The 18,384-nt window shown below is 38.2% G+C and overlaps 1 protein-coding gene across 1 annotated transcript in view; it reads left to right on the plus strand.

The window, feature by feature from the left end:
* Positions 1-18,384, plus strand: part of CNTNAP2 (contactin associated protein-like 2) — a 335,871-nt gene that overhangs the window by 263,884 nt on the left and 53,603 nt on the right. Inside the window, exon 11 of the mRNA XM_009895048.1 lies at positions 8,113-8,206. Coding sequence (XP_009893350.1) covers positions 8,113-8,206 — 94 coding nt within the window. The remainder of the gene's footprint in view (positions 1-8,112; positions 8,207-18,384) is intronic.

Raw genomic sequence — 18,384 nt, forward strand, 5'->3', positions numbered from 1 at the left:
GACAGTATTTACAAATTCCATAGCAGCTGGCATGAATAAAACATGTTTTAAATATCCAGGACTTTAGCCACAGGTAAACATGTAAACCATAGTTAATATCAATGCAACTGCAGCCCTCTGCTTTTTTTCTAATAATCAGGTGTATCTATTATATAAAAGTATATGTAATGAATTTCCAAGCAGATTTTGCTTTAAAGAAAAAAAAAAAAAAAAAACCTGCTGAAATGAATTATTTAAAATCCCTGGAGATACGTCATTTCCCCTATGTACTGCCATTCTACAATGGCAATGTATTACTCAAACTGCTAGTGCAACAGAAAGGCAAACTCAGACCATTTTCTACAGCAGAACCATACATTACATCTGCATATCTAATGCATTAGCACTCAGTTTACCCATAGCTACTAAGCTGTTTTTCTCAATCAGAAGTCATAAGAAAATGGTTGTTGCTCAGATTTGAAAACAGGTGTTTTTTCACAAATACGTGACAAAGTAACATAAAAAGCTATTGATATGAGAAATTTTGAAAATAAATCAAAGCTTATATTGATACAGTATCTCATTCCCATAACCCTAAACTCCAAAAGAAATACAGACCCTGATCTTAGCATACTTCAAATTCCCTCCAAGTATAATGATGTTGCGAATGTTGCCCAAGACTAGATGTTCAATTCTCACAAGAGTCTGTGAACAACAGCAAGAAACAGCATAACAGAACTTAAATCATGTGCATCAGAATCAGAAATGAATGAATAATCCACCAATTAATTTTCTTGCCTGTTCTTTTGTGCTCACAGGATGTCCGTGATCTCCTAGCAGTTTTGTTGATTTTATCCTTCTCTGAATTTACTCAACTTCTTTATTTTACAGTGTGACTTACGATCTTTCAGGCAAAGACAGCAGTTATGGCCAGGCAGGAAGCTCATAAATGAGTCATTTCTACTTCTCCTTCATGCACGATGGAGTTGGTCAGTGGCATCTGCCAAGATAAGTCAGTACAACCCCATCGTACCCCAGCTGGCTCAAAGTCAGACAAAATGTTGTAAACAAGAACTCCTTTCACTCATTAGTACACAAGAGGGTAGAATATCCATACCCTGAAGATCAGAGCATGGGGTCAGATCTTTGTCTTACTGGCAGCTATGCAGTGGGGAAACTGTCATGCGTAGAGCCCCATCTGAGGGTAGCATCTCGCCCTGTGGTTGTAAAACCTGAGCCTGCCACCATCCCTGCAGCTGCTGCAGTGGGGCAGGGGCAGATGCTGAAGTATGTATATTTACAAAAGTTTTTCCCTCTCTATGCGTCAGATGAGATCGTTTCAAACCTTGAGGCCTTTTGGAAGAATATTCTTCTTTCCTTTTTGTTCTGTAACATCACTCCGTAAGAGAGGAACTCTTTTATGTATCCATCCTTCTCACATATTTTCAGTGGAGCCTGTATTGCTGGATTCAGGGGAATTTTTCCATTGTCTTGTCCCAAACTTTGGCCATGTCTAGGCCACATATCATGATAAATACCCAGGAGTGAAATATCTTCCTCACCCTACACCCCCATTTCCCTTGGAAATAAAGCTAGGACATTCAGGGCACGAGGGAGTATGGTGCAGTCTGATAGCTCCCCAGTCTGCATATCAGAGCCGAGCAAAGGTCTGCAGAGCATGTCAGCAGCCTTATTCGCCTCACAGCATGTGTTACTTACATTGGCTTACGTTGAGACTATTTCCTTCTAGAACGTCTTTCCAGCGATGAACGTGTGTACTTTCCCTTGGCCCGTATGATTGCTGGTTTGGCATCAATTTTTATTGGCGTTACAGAAACAAAGAAAGAACAAAAGAATCATTAAGTATTTTCAGAGTCTAACGTTAAGCCTAAAAAAGTCAAAACTTAACATGAAATGGGTGCTTTCCGTTATATGGCAGCACACATTGGACAAATTAATGTCCTGTGAAAGTCATCTTTAGGTACCTGAGGTAGATCCCTTTAATTTTAATAACTTGGCATTATATGACCTGCTATTGCTTCTGTTAACATTTGTTGTAATTCATCTATTAAAGAGAGCAATAAAAAGTCAACAGATATGTGAAAGAAGCATGAGAGAATTGTTTCAATTGAAAGCAGCTAGATTAAATAGTTCCCTTTTCCTTACCAGTGCTTCTGTTACATTTTGAGTTATGTATCTAGATTTCCATTTAAATTTTATCCAATTTTTTTGTAATTTTTTTTACAGTGAGGTAAATTATCCCTGATATTATTTATCAGAGCAAGAGCAGCTTTGGGAAAACATACAAGATTATTGCACATAAATGATTCAAGTTTTTAAACAGAAAAAAACATTTTATATTTATTTTATTTTCTTCTTCAACGTATGTACGTTTTTTCTGTGTCTGTATCCCATGTCGATCATGTTTCTAATTTAAATCCCTGCAAAAAAGATAGTTTATCATAAAAGACTGCAGTTGATGTTTATTTTAAAAAAACTACAAAAGGCTAAATTGGTGCATTTAACCAGAAAAACAGATTTGAAGTGGTTGCTAAAAGATTATTAACTACACCTCTACAGAAATTTCACCTGAAGAGCTCAAAGCACAATACAAACCTTAAGTTTGCTTTACATCATGCTGGTGAGATACGTGCCTCCTGCCCTGTTCCGGGGGAGCAGTGAGGCTGCAGGTCTGTGACAGTCTAAACCAGTAAAAAATGCTGGCTTTATGGTCCTGCCTTCTTCTCTGGATCCACTATTCATTTACAGCCTCTGGCTTGTCCCTGCTCTGGCTCGGAGCTGATATACAATAACCTGGGTCAAGGACCTAACCTGGCAGAAGAAGATCAGCGAAGCACTACTGCCACACTAAGGAAGGACCTGAATTGCAGTAACAGTGCCTTAGATCAGCTAAAAGAATTACACAATTGACACCTCAATCTGGTCCTTTTCTGTTGTATTAAAAAGAAAAAGTATTTTCAAATATCACAATATTAAAAATATTGGCTTTAAGGGTTTTATTCCTAACTTTTCAGCATGTGAATACTCCTCTGTTTCACCATTAACAGGTCAGATTTCAGTCATCCCTGGAAGAAAAATAGTATCTCCTATTTTATTTTTATAGTCACCTTTCTGCTTTCTCCTAAACGCTTGGGAGAAGCTCCATCTAAACAACTGTGCAGCACCTTGTTATTTTCTTGGGCTCTCATGCCTAATCTACTCTAAATTTGTAGGCATTTTTGAGCAGGAACCTTCTTTTTGTTATGCAATATTATAGCACTTAGCACAAACAGCTCTTGTCCAGGACTGAGAAGCTTTTTAATACAAGTGATAAATCATTATAACAATGCAGGAGAGAAATATTACATTGTTCATGATGATAACACATCCCCTTCTTTATCCTGCTATTACTGAAGTCAATAGCAAAGCTGTATTGGCTTCAGATGGTGTAAGATTAAGTCTCATAGCATTATTATTCCATAGCCTTTTGAAATTTTTTTTATAAAATGTCTTCAGCATAAAGAAAAACCTTAGCTTTATGGCAGTACACACACACAGGCTGTATTGACAATGATACAGATGTAGATATATCCACAGGGTGAATATAATGTGTGCGTATATATATACACCTTATTTTTTTTTATATATTTTTTCCCCGAATCTACTAAGGTGATGTAGGCATTATATTTGTCCTTATATTGATATGTCTGTTAATCTCAGGACTCCTGTCAAGATTAGTTTTATTATCTAAGTGAACAGTAATTTAAAAGAAATAGCATTTTATTGAACTTCTGCTTAAATCCCAGCAACTTCAGATAAAGACAGTCTGCCTGTGTGTGTGACGTGACTTGAGAACTGAAACTGCAAGTTCCTCAGAAACTTCCATCTGCTTTCATCTGGGTAGTGCTCAAAGCCACACTATGTGTTTATATTAAGCTCAAACGAAATTAATGAGTTTTTAAAGAAAAGTAACTGTAATGAAAAATCTTAAATATAATTTAAAACCTATAATTTAATACAAATTCATGACATCAACCTCTTTGTATGCAGAGGTTCTATTTAATTTTCATTAAATAATGTAATATCTTTTTTCAAATATCTTTTGACGCGAGTAATTCCTTTTTTATTATGTGCCTTATATTAAATTGATAGCCTAGTATTTCATACAAAGACTGCAGGCTGCTCAGTTCCAGCTGCTCACACTTGAGCACCCACTGGATGGCAGTCACGTACAACCTAGGAAAGAATCGTATGGTCCTTGGTCCTTTAACTCACTGACCTAAAAAAGAAATCCTGGGTTAAGTGCCTCTGAAAAAAAAAAAGGTTTCTTTTATTAGATAATGCTATTTTAGAACAAAGACAAGCAATAAAAGCAAGCGGACAGAAATCTCACTATTGCTTCACTTTTGGCTGGTGGTGCCCCACTTCATTTCAGGTGCCAGGATTAGAGCAGGGCGTAGGTGAAAGCTGGCGGTGGAAAGCAGCGCAGTCGTCCCCAGTGGGACAAGAGATGCCAGAGCTAGCAGTGGAGCAGGAGCTGGCTCCGTTGCTCATCAGAAATGCTTGTCCCTACTCATGGCAAGGCCAGGAAATCAGTATCAACAGTTTTTAAATGGAGGTTTATGTCAACCAGGAATCAAAACAACCCAAAACTTCAGAGTCGTTCGACCCTTAAAACGATTCATAGCTGAAACCAGCCTAAAATCTTTTCCTTGACTGCAACGAGACTTGAAAAATAAATTTGTGTAGGTAGATTCAGTGATCAATTCAGTACAAAAGGTCAGTTAAAAACTAATACCTCTAAGCAGGAAACTGTCTGTATCTGTTGTGATGCAACACAGCGTTAGACTCTCCTTGTCGCCATCCCTGGCTCCCACGCACAGCGGGATCTTTTGCCTCTGCACCATGATGGTATGCTCTGCCATGCTCAAGGGGAAACAAGGTCACAGGAAGTATTTTTTGTATATTTATTTATTTATTTATTTTTAATCTGGCCAAGATCACTGCTAACTAAACTGTTCCAAGGTGGGGGGAAGAAGGGGCACCCCTGCTCTTATCTTTGACTCCTTTTTGGCTGCACCAGAGAGCTGCACGGTTTCGCTGCCAGCGTGCCCTGTACGCACTGCTACAGCCCCTCTCTTTGAGCATTGCCACAGAAATCCCGCTGGAGGACCCCAGTGTGGAGGTACACATACGGGTCTGCCTCTGCCTCCCTGCTGTGCTGGTGGAAGGGTTTCCCAGAGGAATCAGAAAGAAAGTGGGGAGAGGGAGAGGGCAAGAGCACTGCTAGTTCCTTGGCCTTTGCTCCCCTGCCACAGCACCGGCACCATCCCTCTTTCCAGAGATGGGCAACGCATGATCACACACCAGTTTGAGGGATTTGGTGAAATACAGTATCATTATTTTGGGATCATCGTCATAGCATAACGGTATGTTTTTACTTATTTTAAATGTGACTGCCATTATGCGTTTTTGCCAGGAAGGGCAAAGTTGGAGAATTGTAGCTGGCAGAACAGGGTGAGGTTTGCAACGCTCTTTGGTTCCCAAAGGATTTTCCACCATGGCCTCAGAAGAGCTTCTTAGGAGATATAGCATGTTTCATTGCCTGAACTACAAAACCTAAGCTTTGGGTGACAGGGTGATATACTAGATATTCTGGGCCCAAATTATAGAGCAACTTAAAAATAAAAACCAAGACCTCAAAGCTGCTGTTGTACTGTGTGGGCAGGTGGCAGCCTTGCAGGAAACCTCTAGTGCAAAGAAACAAACTATAGCTTTACATAGCTAATATACTGACTCCCTTTTAATCCATTATGGACCAGCCTTTCCACATCCTGAACACTAACTGAAGACAAGGGGAATTTCACCACGCCACAGCTGGCAGGATTTCATATTCTGTATGAAATCCTCACAGTGTAAATGCTCACAGTGCTTCATCATTTAAATTGACTTTCCATTTTCAGGTGTGTCCTGCAGACACAATTAGCATTCTCAGTTAGAGGCAGCCTGTACATTAGGCAGGGATGACTTTTTTATTACTTGTTCCTAATAGTTACTCTGATAATGGACACCTGGACCACGGCTACAGCTCTAGGATACCCACAATACATTGATAAATGAAATGATAGATTGATAAGAACTATTATGATTTATTAGTATCTTACCGGGTTAGTGATGATTTGATCAACCCCACTGCTCAGATTCCAAGTCACAGTAAAAAGAAATATTTAAAAATTGCTCCAGATTGATTTTGGAAAAGGAAGAATTTAAATGTTGGTGATGTTGACAAATACCAGTGTACGTGGTAGTACACCACATTATTATATTAGAGTTACTTCAGCGTATTTTAAGTCATACATATAAAAGGAGAACCTAGAAGATGAACCCCGTGCAATCAGAATGTATCAGAAATAATTTGTGGTTAAGGTTGTGAACTGTTTTGTATTTTTATTCAGTAGTTGCTTGACTACACCCTTTCAAAAATAACTCTTTTTATTTTAAGTTATGTAAGTCTGTCTTCAGGAAAAATATGTATTTCTGCTATTAAAAATCTGAGAAAAGCTGTTCAAGATACTGTGAACACATTGAAACTTCTGACTTTCTGAGTAAGAAGATAGAACTATGTATTTCCGTATATTTAACTCAAAAATCTACAGTCTAAAATTGGGAGCTGGCCAGTAGTCATGCTGATAAACATCGATGGCCAAATTTTAAATAATCAGTGTGCAAATTGGTTATGGTCAATTAAAAATAATTTTTGAACATGAGTATTTGCTAGACCTGTTTTGGCATCTGCAGGGAACTTTTTCCCTCTCCATCTATTATGTATATACACTTCTCTTGGGGTTTTATGGGGCAGTATAAGAAAGACTGGAACCCTCTTTTCCAGTTATCATAGTTTTTTGAGACGATTGCCTCCACAGTTTCATGAGTATGACATTAGTAGGCTTTCCAAGTAATGAGCTCACAGAATTCCAGGGTATAATGGGATTCAGCCAATCAGTTCTATGCTATCTGCCATTCATTTCCTTCTAACTACTGCAGTATCATTAAAGCAAATTGATCCAAGATAATAATATTTTGAAATTAGAAATATGGGGGAAAAGATATGTGAAAAAATGGTATGCGCTTTAGTATTGCGGTTTCTCCAGAATTACTTTTGCAATCTATTATACCCTGCAAAGTCTTAAATCACATATATGAGTTTCTACCTTGTTTCGTGCCAAGGTAAGGCCAGAATAAAATAAATAACTGTTGTTCTGCCCTCTTAAAGCCTGCATAATAAACACGTAAAACCAAGAAAATAAATAACAACAGCAAAGATAAAAATTCACCTCAATTACATTTATGAAATGTGAACATCAAAACTCTACTGAGTTGTATTGAACTATTTTAATAGTGCTAAGTGCTAAGCATAGGCAATTTGTTTTCTTCCTCTCTCTTCACATTTTTCATTTTAAAAATATGGAAAAAATATGCTAATATAATGTGATTCTTGTGCCATATCAGGGACAATGCGAGTTTTCTATAGATTACACTATTTAGCTAAGTTGGCTACTCATTAATTTGTCTCTTAGGTTTCACTAAGTGTGACCACAATTAAGATGAACAACATTTTCAACAAGAAAATAATAAAGGTGAAGTACAAAAACGTATGTCTTATTAATGTATGACTTTTCTGAGACAAAAGGAGAATGGCCAACACCTACATTAGTCTCAAATTCTCAGCTATTCTCCTGTGGGCAAAGCATGTAAATCTAGCTTTAGCAGTAACATAGGTCCCAAATGGAAATCTTGCATTAAAATAATAAGCTGTTTTGTTGTTGATGTTGAGGCTGTTGTTATTTTTAGCAATTATATTGAAGCACACAAGCAAAAGCTGAAATGATTCTGTAGCAACCAGGACATACAAATGTCCAATATAGGTATGTTTCAGGCCTTGGGAACCTTGGAAATAGCAGATATGGAAGAATTGGTATTAACTGTTACCTTTCCTTTATCAAAATGAAAGCAGAGCACATCAGAGAGAGTCGTAAGTGGTGGCATAAACTCTATAAAGTAGACCCGATTCAGTAGCACTGTAAGAAGGCAGATCAGTTCAAAATGCTCATCATTTCTTTTCTCTTCCCCCAGCTTGATCACTATCCTCCAACAAGTTACAGCCTGCCAACAGCGTCTGACACTCAGTTCAATTCCCCAAAGGCACTGTTCCTAGGAAAAGTTATAGGTAAGATTTCATTGTATACCTGCTTATTCTATTAGGTGGTTTCAGAGAATACTGAAAGCTGTAAGCACATGGGACGAAAGCTATATGTGTCGTGCAGCAGGACACTTGCTGGACGTGTCTTTCTTGACTAGAAGTTGGTGATATTGGAGTTACACCTAACCGGAAGGGTTATGTTCACCTTGTCACATAGGCTGATGTGCACACAAATAAGTGATTGCCGAATGCATGGAAAAAAAACAGATACGGGTAAAGAGACACTTGTATTTATGCAGTTTCATTACCCTCTAGGTGCTAGGTGGCGGGAATACAAGGAAACCATTGAGACCTCTGCTTCTATGAGGAGATATTGAAGTTATTTTAAATCATATCTTCCAGTGTGAAGTTACCGTATGTTTTATATAATGTCTTTATCCAGGCAGTCAGGCTTCTTATCCCAGTGCATCCTCTTGTGTCATAACTATCTTTCATCAGTCTGGCAAATCTGCCACTCTCTGACAGTGAAGCCCACTGTCAAGGTCCTTTGGAAGTCTGTAACACCTACAGCAACACTCATCCATACATTTTCCATCCCTTTTATGGACCTCATCATTACTTCCCAGTGCAGCAGCTTCCCGCCCAGCTCCCCAGCTGAACGCAAAAGGTGATACAGATGCATCTTAAACTGTCTTGGCCTCGCTTTTGAGCCATCCTACTTTCCATTGCTTAATTTTTCCACTACTGACATCTTACGTGAAATTCCAGGGTTATTCACTTGAGGAATCAATTATTCCCATGTCGTTTACAGCTCTTGAGGAGGGCTTTTTCCCCTTTTCAGAGATATGAGGGTATTGATATAATTTCCTGGAAGTGGTTTGTACAGGGATGTGGTTGCTTGAATTGCAGTGAAGCATTTATTCCAGAAAATTGTAAAATTTTCTTTGTTTAGTGGTGCAAGGCAGTAATCAGCGAACGCCGTGCACTGATTTTTGAAGTGGAAAAGCAGTTGACCACGTAGCTAATGTGACTTTTTGAAGATACACTTTTCCATTTGTTTCATTTTTAAAATTTAACGTGTTGAACTTCTGTGAAATGGGAAACAAAAAGCCTTTAAAATGGTTGGTAAGCAAGAGAGACACGAACTGTTGTCTGGTACCCTCCAAGTCAGTTCTGTAGATAACACAAAAGACAGTGTGGCTCGATTTTGGCAAGCCTCTGGAAACCGGGTGCATTCCCACCTCACCACACTGTATTAGGGCGGTTGGACTCAAGCTGACTGTCCGCCTCAGCCAGGCTGCCGGCATCTGTAGGAGGATGTGAGGAGACAAAGGACTTCAGGTGGAGCATTCAGCATCTGGAATAACTCTGCAGGTAAAGAATGGGGCTTGAGTCTTTCCTGCCATGTAATTGTGAGCAAAAATATCAGCTACAATATAGTGAAGAGTGTCGCAGTGTCCATCTCCCATAATGGACTCATTGCCAGCAAGGTTCTGTTTCCTTTGAGATGGCAGCTCTCTGTGTGTAAGAAACTACCACAGTATGGCAGCACTGCATCCACACCTCAGTCTTCTAAATAAGCTTACCTTTTTTGAATAGTTGTTTGGATCTGGCTAAAACCGGTGCTTTCACGGCCATTCTAATCAGGCAATGCTGATGAGGCTCAGCAAGGTGCGTGAGAGAGTGTGGAGATAGGCATACAACAGAGAAAATACTGCAGAGTAAGAGAGAAATAAAGAGAATGAAGGGAAAGAAAAGGACAATTCCTAAAACACAGAGCAAAACAATGCACCATACACTGTGGTGCGAAAATAAAAAATGGAAGAAACACAGAATGACAGAGAACGCAAGAAATAGTTTACGCTACACTCGTCTAAAATATCCAGAGTGCAGACAGGCCTCTGCAGGGGAATCACTTCTTATTCGTTTGAATAGCTGAGCTGGGAGGTGTACTAGCAACATAGTCAGGTTCACATAAGTGAAACCATGACATAGATAGGAGGTTTAGTCTGTTTCTTTCTGAGCTGAATTTTTGAACGCAGTCATAGCACTACAAAATCAAAGTCCACCCAGCTGCCTCCCGCATAACCCCATGCCCAAGTGCCCTGTTTTTTTGCTGATTTTAAGTACTCCCATGCTGAAATTTTCTTTAGGCATTCGTGGAGAATAAAGGGGTTGCAAGAACTGAGCAACTCAGATGGTCCATGATACAACCATTCATGTCTAGGATACTTGTTTCAATATTGGCAGTGACTGAAAGGCATAACCATCTCAGAGGTCCAAATAAAATGAGTTATTAATCCAGTTCTGTTCCTACAGATCTAAACCCATAACACATCACATTTACCTCATTTGCAAGAAGTCATGTATGTGGCTGAAAATAGAGTTCTAAGTATCCTCTGACTGTCTCAGTTGGATCCTACCAAATGAAAGATGAAGCTTGATAGTAGAACAATATCTGTATTCTGCCTGTTCGTATCAAGAGCTTGATCATAGGACTCACTGGGCTTTTTCAGAATAAAGACATATAAGAAGAAAAAAGTTAGCAGAGGTCAGTGAATACAATTTGATTTTTTGTTATAAAAGAAAAAAGTAAGAAAAGTTTTAAATATCTGAGAACTTTCAATTTATATTCCTCTCACTCTTTATAAGTAGGGGAAACTGACCAGAGCAATTAAAAGCAAGTTCCAAATCTAGAATTTCAAAGAGTAAACATAGTCTTGATGATATCTCTCCAATAAATACATATGGTACAGTTGAAGATTGTCATGAGGAAACATAAAGCAATCACATCTGTCACTGATGCCCACCTTCGACTCCTCTGCTAGCTTAAAGTTTGGCAACAGGCAAAGGTCTTGGGATACCCGGAAGGATCAATTTGTGGATAGGTTATATTTCTGGTTTCCTGTGCTTCGTGGTGATTTTAAGCCTCAGACAACTGCTTCCCTGTTTCCGAAGATGCTATTTGTTATCCATTCTTACAAACTGCATCATGCATTTGTTACACATTGTACGTTCTATTATGCCTGGCATTGATTACTTCATATTTTAACAGCATAGGATTATATTAGCATGGTTGGGAATATGATTCTTTTGCTTCCTCTTCTCTGCTTCTGTTGTTGTCTTTGTAAAGTATGATGTTTTCTTAAGTGAAAAAGCAAATCAGTAGTAAAGAAACAACATAAAAAAACCCCTTCTTTCTTCCAAAAAAATATTGAAATTATCTGCAGAGACACAGATTTTCTGATGTAAAATTGTTGTGCGACTGACCATGCCTGTTGATCAGCTTTACTGTGCAAATCTCAAGAGTAACACTGAACGAGGGAAGAGCACAGTTAACACAGTCACATGAGCGCAGCAGTGGGAAGGGCAAAGTAGATGCAGAATCCAGTATCTTTGGAGCTTCTAGTTGTCACATCATACTGGCTAGGCATATGTCAGTGGACGAGAGGGATTAGCACCAACAGAAGATCTGGACGCATCTATCAAGTTACAATTTGTAACCACTTGCAATTACATGCTCTAAATGAGCAATATGGGTGTAGCCTCCTATTTCCCTGCCAGTCTGTCATCGGTTGCATTCAGTTTCTGTTGTTCCCGTACTATCCAATTCTTATTTGTCATCAAAATGAACACACAGCCCTATTACTAAAGACAGATGGCTTTTTGAAGAGCACTCTGGAACAATCTTACTAAGAAACTGATCTTCCGCCTGTCTTATTTCCATTTTTATTAGGGCTATTTGCATAGGAGCAGCCGTTTCTGCTACAGCTGTGCTTGCTGTGATAGCTTGTCTGCTGCCAGTCAGAAATCATCACTTGTACAACACCTACCACAATGCAACACCACTCTCTGCTCTAGGTGTTACAACAATATGGCTGATTAATAAAAGGGTGACGAAATGGCTCCGTGCCACGTAACTGTTCATAATATTTTCTGTAAAGCAGGAGGGTCACATCAGGAACAAAAAGAAATGATTGAATTGCAGTTGTAATCAGGGAGCTTTTCTTCTTCTTTAAGTTGAGGTGTATTGTGCTTTCTTGAAATAATTTCCAGAAAACGCAGTTGTTCACTGGTTTGAAAAACACTGATATAAAATATTTTTAGCCTTCTGGGAAACTGAAGGTAAAGGCATTCAGTATATAATTCTTACCCAGGTAAAAGGGATTATGATTTCAGTTGTAAATAAAGCTGAAGGAGACAACAAATGAAAAATCCTGTTTTATGTTAGTGTATAGTAATAAAAATAATAGCTCTAGACAAATGCAGGATTTTATGAAAAAGAAGGAAATTGTTAATGTTTCAAGGAAGCTCTTTAATTTGTTATTTAAACATACTTAGGCTTTGATGGCTGACAGAGACAAGGTAAGAGGGAAAAGCTGGCTATCTGGATGACCAGCTATGAAGAGAAGAAAACCAAAAAGTAGACAATGTGACAGGAAGTGCTATGTGTCACAGTTCAGATCTGAATCTACATTTTCATCTGCAACTTGAGACTCATTACTGAGATAGAATAGATCAGAGGTTTGATTTTCCCTGTAAGTGTAGCGGTTTGGGATGCAATGTTCAGGTTTGTCTTCACATCCTTTTTCGAGACATACACCAATTTCTGTTATGGGAACTTACTATACAGGGAACTGATGTCATAGTCTGTACTTTATTACTAAAATGGAGTATTTCTTTGTGTTTTAATATGCATTTATAAAGATTTAGCTACACATAATTAACTATGATTTTGTAAAAGTATCATTCTGGTGAGCAGAGATAATTTGAGAGTTTCTTAATAGGCTGTTTGATTGAGCCCAGAAACACCAAGATCAGACAAGAGTTGCTCTTGAGAAAGCAGCTGGGACGTAAGGGAAATGCGCTCCTTGTCTGTTTTCCATCTCCACCAACCACTCCAAAACAAATGATATCATTTCAAAAATACTTGCATATCTACTTGGAAACAATTAACATAAGTCACCTATAACACATACAGATTATCAGTTTCAGAACTGACAGCTGTCCCTGCAGCTCATCTCTGTAGGTACCATTTATGTGTCTGCCTTACCCTAGTGCTCCTCAGGTACTTCCAGTAAGAGCAGCAAAAAGGGAAATACCTTTTAGGTCTGCCTTCCTTCTTACAAAAGCAGCTGCCATCACTCTACAACTAAAGGGAGATCCTGGAAATCAAATCCAGGGGCCTAGAGTCTTTTCTCAAAAGGTGTTTTTTTTTAAAGAAGAAGAGGTAGAAGGTCCATTTCTAGATATGTGATTTCCCTGGTGTCAATGAAAGGATTTTTTACTGTTCCCGGGCTGGAATTTCTCTGTTTCTTTACTGGTATGTGAGGTGAAGGTAAAAACTGGTCAGGAGACATTTCTCTGGATTCATTGTGACATTCACTGCCTTGGTCTGGTGGGAGGTAAGACCAGTTTACATCTAGCCAAGTAATTAGGTTCAGGCACGCAAAGGAGAGAACATAGAAAATCTTCACAAAAAGTAGGAGATAAACGATATTGTTTGCATGGCTTAGGTAAGGTGTAGAAATTGCAACTGCTTTTTTTCTTGCATGGCATCTCTCCACAAATACGTACTCAATAATAGGAGGCAAAATTTTTTGATCCTTTGAACGGCCAGCAGGGACAACGGCAATTTTTCCGAGCTGTAATCATTCTTTACTACTAAACAAGACACTTTCTTTTCCATAGAACAAGCCTGGGAGTTTAATGCTTCAACACTTCTAGCTGAATAACAAAAATTACCTAAAATTTAATTCATCCTACCAAAAACATTAGATACTTTCAAAACCAACTTCAATGCCCATGTTTCCACACAACTGGAGATGTTTATCACTTAGAGGGTTTGTTTCATGCCAAAGGAAGTCTAAACCCGGTCATCTCTGAGAACATTTACTGTCTTTGAAAAGGAGTGTTTCCTAGCCTTGATAAGAAAATCTGTAAAGGCACTGTCATCACTGGTGCTCAGTTTTGGTATACTGCTTGACACTGACATAATATGATATGAAGTGAATGTTAATCAAAGAAATCATCAAACCAAATACCGGTTTAGAATTAGGTCTCCGATACTTGAAAGTACTTGTTCAGCTCTTAAATTGGATCCTAGAAGATAATGCAGAGCTGTAAATAGATTATGAATAATCTAAAAGTATTCTTCTACTACACATCTTTGACATGTATCTACTATTACCTCATGATCATAATGAGGTAATCGCCTCATTATATGTATTAACAGTGTGGCAGTCAGGGCTCTGCAGCTTGAGGTTGCTCTGTGGCTCTCCTTCATTTTGCAGTGTAGACAGATAATCTGAGTGGAGGGTAGCTCAGCCTACTTTTATTGATAATGAGCAGAAAATAGAAAGCATGCAGTAAATTCATCCAGTAACTTACTTCAAAGTAACTACCTGCTACTTCATTTCTGAGCACCAGTGTTAACCATTCAGTACTGTAATCTCAGGGAGAATGCATATGTATATTGTCATATTAGGAGCACTCCTGCTACAGTAGCAGTTGAATATTAAATATGTGTTTTCCCCTGCACGAGTCACACATGAATTTTCATACAAAAATATAACATCTGGACAATTTTCCTTCTCATCCTCCTGTATAATAGCTTCAACCTGGTTGAAACTTCCCTGGGATTTAATATTGCCTACCTCTCTGACCTCAGATCAGTCTATCTGTCCATATCTCCTCCCACTAACTTTTCACTCCCACCCTTCAGGTCATTCTTCATCTCTCAGCCCCTAACCTGTACTTTGTAGCTGGTGGCTGCCCTTTCAATTGCTTATTGCACTATTCTCTGTAAAAAGACTTCACTGATTATTAGTCTTCAAGCTTTCTGTAGGCATTCAACAGCTCTGAGAAGGTCAACTACCTTTTTTTTTTTATTATTTCATGCTCTTCTAGCGTGCGTACCAGCCTGTAACAGGATGCATGAGTCTCCTAGTTCCTAAATTATGAAGTTCTTTTCCTTTATGTTTTAAGATGTCTCAGAAAATTTTTTCACATAAATTGCTCTACAGAATCCTGTGAAAAAAATAATCCCATTGCCTTACAGTTCTTTCCAAAGTTTGGGTCTATTGGCTCAGAAAAAAAAAAAAAAAAAAAAAAGAGGAGATTGTAAAGACATTTGATTTAGTTAGTGCCATTTTGAACACAGTATTTGCATAAGTCTTATCTGACATTCAAAACCATGTGATAACACTATTTAAATGTAATGGAATAAAATGAAAACTTAAATTTCAGTAATTAGAGTGACCTTTTCCTAGCTTCTGTATTTTATTAAGGTGGCATATCTTAGTTATACAACTTTTCCCTACCACAGGAAGAAAGGAACAATTTCACCTGTACTGTGTAATATCTAGTACTAATTTATTTCAAATGCAGCTGCTTTAAAGGGTCAAAGAGCAGAACTTAACATTACAAGGTCACCAAGGGCATCAATAAAAACTGCTGTTGGCTCTATATAATGGAATAGATAGCAAAATCAGAGAGCTAAGAGCATCTCCAAGGCTTGTAATCATAAAACAAAATGTTGCACAATCTAAAAATTGAAAGCCAGAGGTATACCTGAAGTGGAAAGTGAAAGCATGTTATAATTTCCTCCAAATGTACTTGAAGGAAAAATTGAAAATCAGAATAGTTCTCCCCTAAAATATTAAAAAGGCAGAATTGAAAAAAAAACTTCTTCACTAGGCCAGCGCACAAGTATTTAGATTTTATATTATTTTACCTAGCAAGGGCAACCTCTGCCAATGGCTCCAGATTGAAAACAGTCAAAAATAATATGAATATGCACCCATATTTTGATCAGAAATAGCTGTATAAATATTCGTCGTGGCCAGATTATTTTAGTTGAGGGTGCACATTATCTGCATGCCATTCCTTGTAAGGACAGGTAAACAAATTATGTCTAATTCAAAACTCACTCATTGCTTGACAATTGAAAAAAACTTCAGCTTTTATCTGACACTTCTTTCACAGTGAAGACAGTGGGGGGAAAAATCAGAACAAAATAAGTCAGAGCCTGACAAAAATATTGAAATTAAAACTCATTTTTGGTCAGATGAACGATAATCTGTTCAAGATACTATGTGCCTCTGAGTCTGTGGTCCGACTCAGAGAGACTATGAGACAGACAAAGAGAAGTGACTTGTGTCCCTTGTTTTGGACAATCGCTGGGATCAACGTTCTCCCTCAGCAACTGTCCTAGTTTTCACTCCTGTCAGTAATAATTTGAAGTTGCCCATGTCCTCTACTAATGTGCAGTGGTCTTTTATGCCAAAAGCACCGAAGTTTTCACAGATCCCCGAGAAAGTTTGCTCAGATTGCTGGAGGACCTAGGAAACACAAGGGATGTGAGAGTTTCTGGGGTATGAACTAGATAGGGATTTCATGGTATGTGCTACTGTGCCTGAAATAATGAACCCCGAAAGGAGAGTAGAACCATTGCCCCTAGAAAAGCACTGCACCAATGCACCTTCAGACATTGGGGCTCAGAGCTGCCTTAGGTCTGGACGGCTTTCATTCTCTCAGAGAAGTCTGGACCCATCAGCGCAGATAGGTTTTAAGTTATACAGCTTTGTAGGATTAAATTTATCTCAGTTCAAACGCTCAACACAAAATCTTTGCACTACTAAACCCTGGTTTAATGCACAGCCTTAAGTAGACCTTATACAGAATGTAAAGTAAGTCTATATTGCACTGCTGATTTTGGCACAAGAAATTTTCCACTTTTTTGCATATATATAATCAAGACAGTAAAAGTAAACACGTTCCTCAAACAGTATTAAGTAATGAATAAATGTGAAGAAAATATAATATTTTTGTAGGTACTTTAGATAGAACTATAAATTTGCAGGCTAAATTATTAATGGTGAATAATTTGCTCAATTCCCACTATCACAAAAAAAAGGGCGGGGGAAGAAATAAATTATGGGCAGATAATTTAACATTTTCCTGTTAAGCCAGACCTTTGGCTGTAGGTTACTTTGCATTTCTTTTAAAGGAAATGCTCTCATTATTTAAATTACAGAACCAAAACCTAACCGATGTCTTATTTTTAAGTGTTTCTGACTAGCAAATTTTAAAGCTATAGATATCCACTCTTTACATAAGCCCTTTTTGACAGGTACAGTAATGTATTCTCCATCTCCGTATTTCAGGGAAGAGTTAAAATACTATTAGTTGCCATGGAGAAGGAGCTCATTCAGTAGAATGTTCGTTCCATTTCCAATGGCTTCAGCTATGTCTGTGCTGTAGATAACAACAGGCATTGTACTGCATCAGTGACCTCACTTAAAACTTGTCATAGCAATATAGCTGTGATACCACCCAGCATGGACTGGTTGTCCTTGGTTATTTGCATGGTATAAAGGTGTGCTTAGGAGGAAGACACTGGGAATCGGTCACCCCAAACCCATCATTGCTCCTTGCTGCGTCTCAGTCACCAATAATGACCTAAAAAAATCCACTGTATTTAGATTTGCACCACCTATGTTTTTCATGTGCCATTTCATGTATAGTGAAACATATTTCAGATAAGTTTCAGACTGACACCGTTTCAAGCTGAAACATGGCAGTCAGTCACCAAAGAGAGGAAGGCAGGATCTTACCCTTTCCTGAAGGAAGGAGTTGTTTACTAGCCAGCAAAATACAGGAGATCTAGTCTAACAAGTAGGCTTTTATATATCGAAAGGAATTAAATAAATTGTTTTAATTTAATAATTCAGATTGTTTTCTGGATCACAAATTAATAGAACGATTTTGGGAGGAAAAGACGGAAACTGTCTGGACTCTCACAAGTCTTCAATGGGGACATCTACTATAGCAGCTAAAATTTTTCACCAAGACCCAGGAATTATCTAAATTCATTGGAAAAGGCATGCATGCTGAAAGATGCTGCTGATTCTGTGGTGGAAACTCTCTTTGCTGTTGTGTTATTTGATGGAGGCTTTGAAATGGTTCTGTCATGTCCTTTTTTTTTGTCCTAAAATATAGTATCTTATTCGAATAATATGTTTTACAAAAACTTTAGCAGTTTCAAGAATATAACATTGTATAGTACTAGGGATAGTATAGTATAGTATAGCATAGCACAGAATAGCATAGTACAGTGCAGTACTAGGGATAGCATTGTTTTTAAATAGCTTCCACAATTAGATTCAGTGGTTTTTTACAGCACAGTCTATATCCATAGTGTC

This window comes from Charadrius vociferus, unplaced genomic scaffold (assembly GCF_000708025.1).
Source record: "Charadrius vociferus isolate BGI_N301 unplaced genomic scaffold, ASM70802v2 scaffold101, whole genome shotgun sequence".
NCBI lineage: Eukaryota > Metazoa > Chordata > Aves > Charadriiformes > Charadriidae > Charadrius > Charadrius vociferus.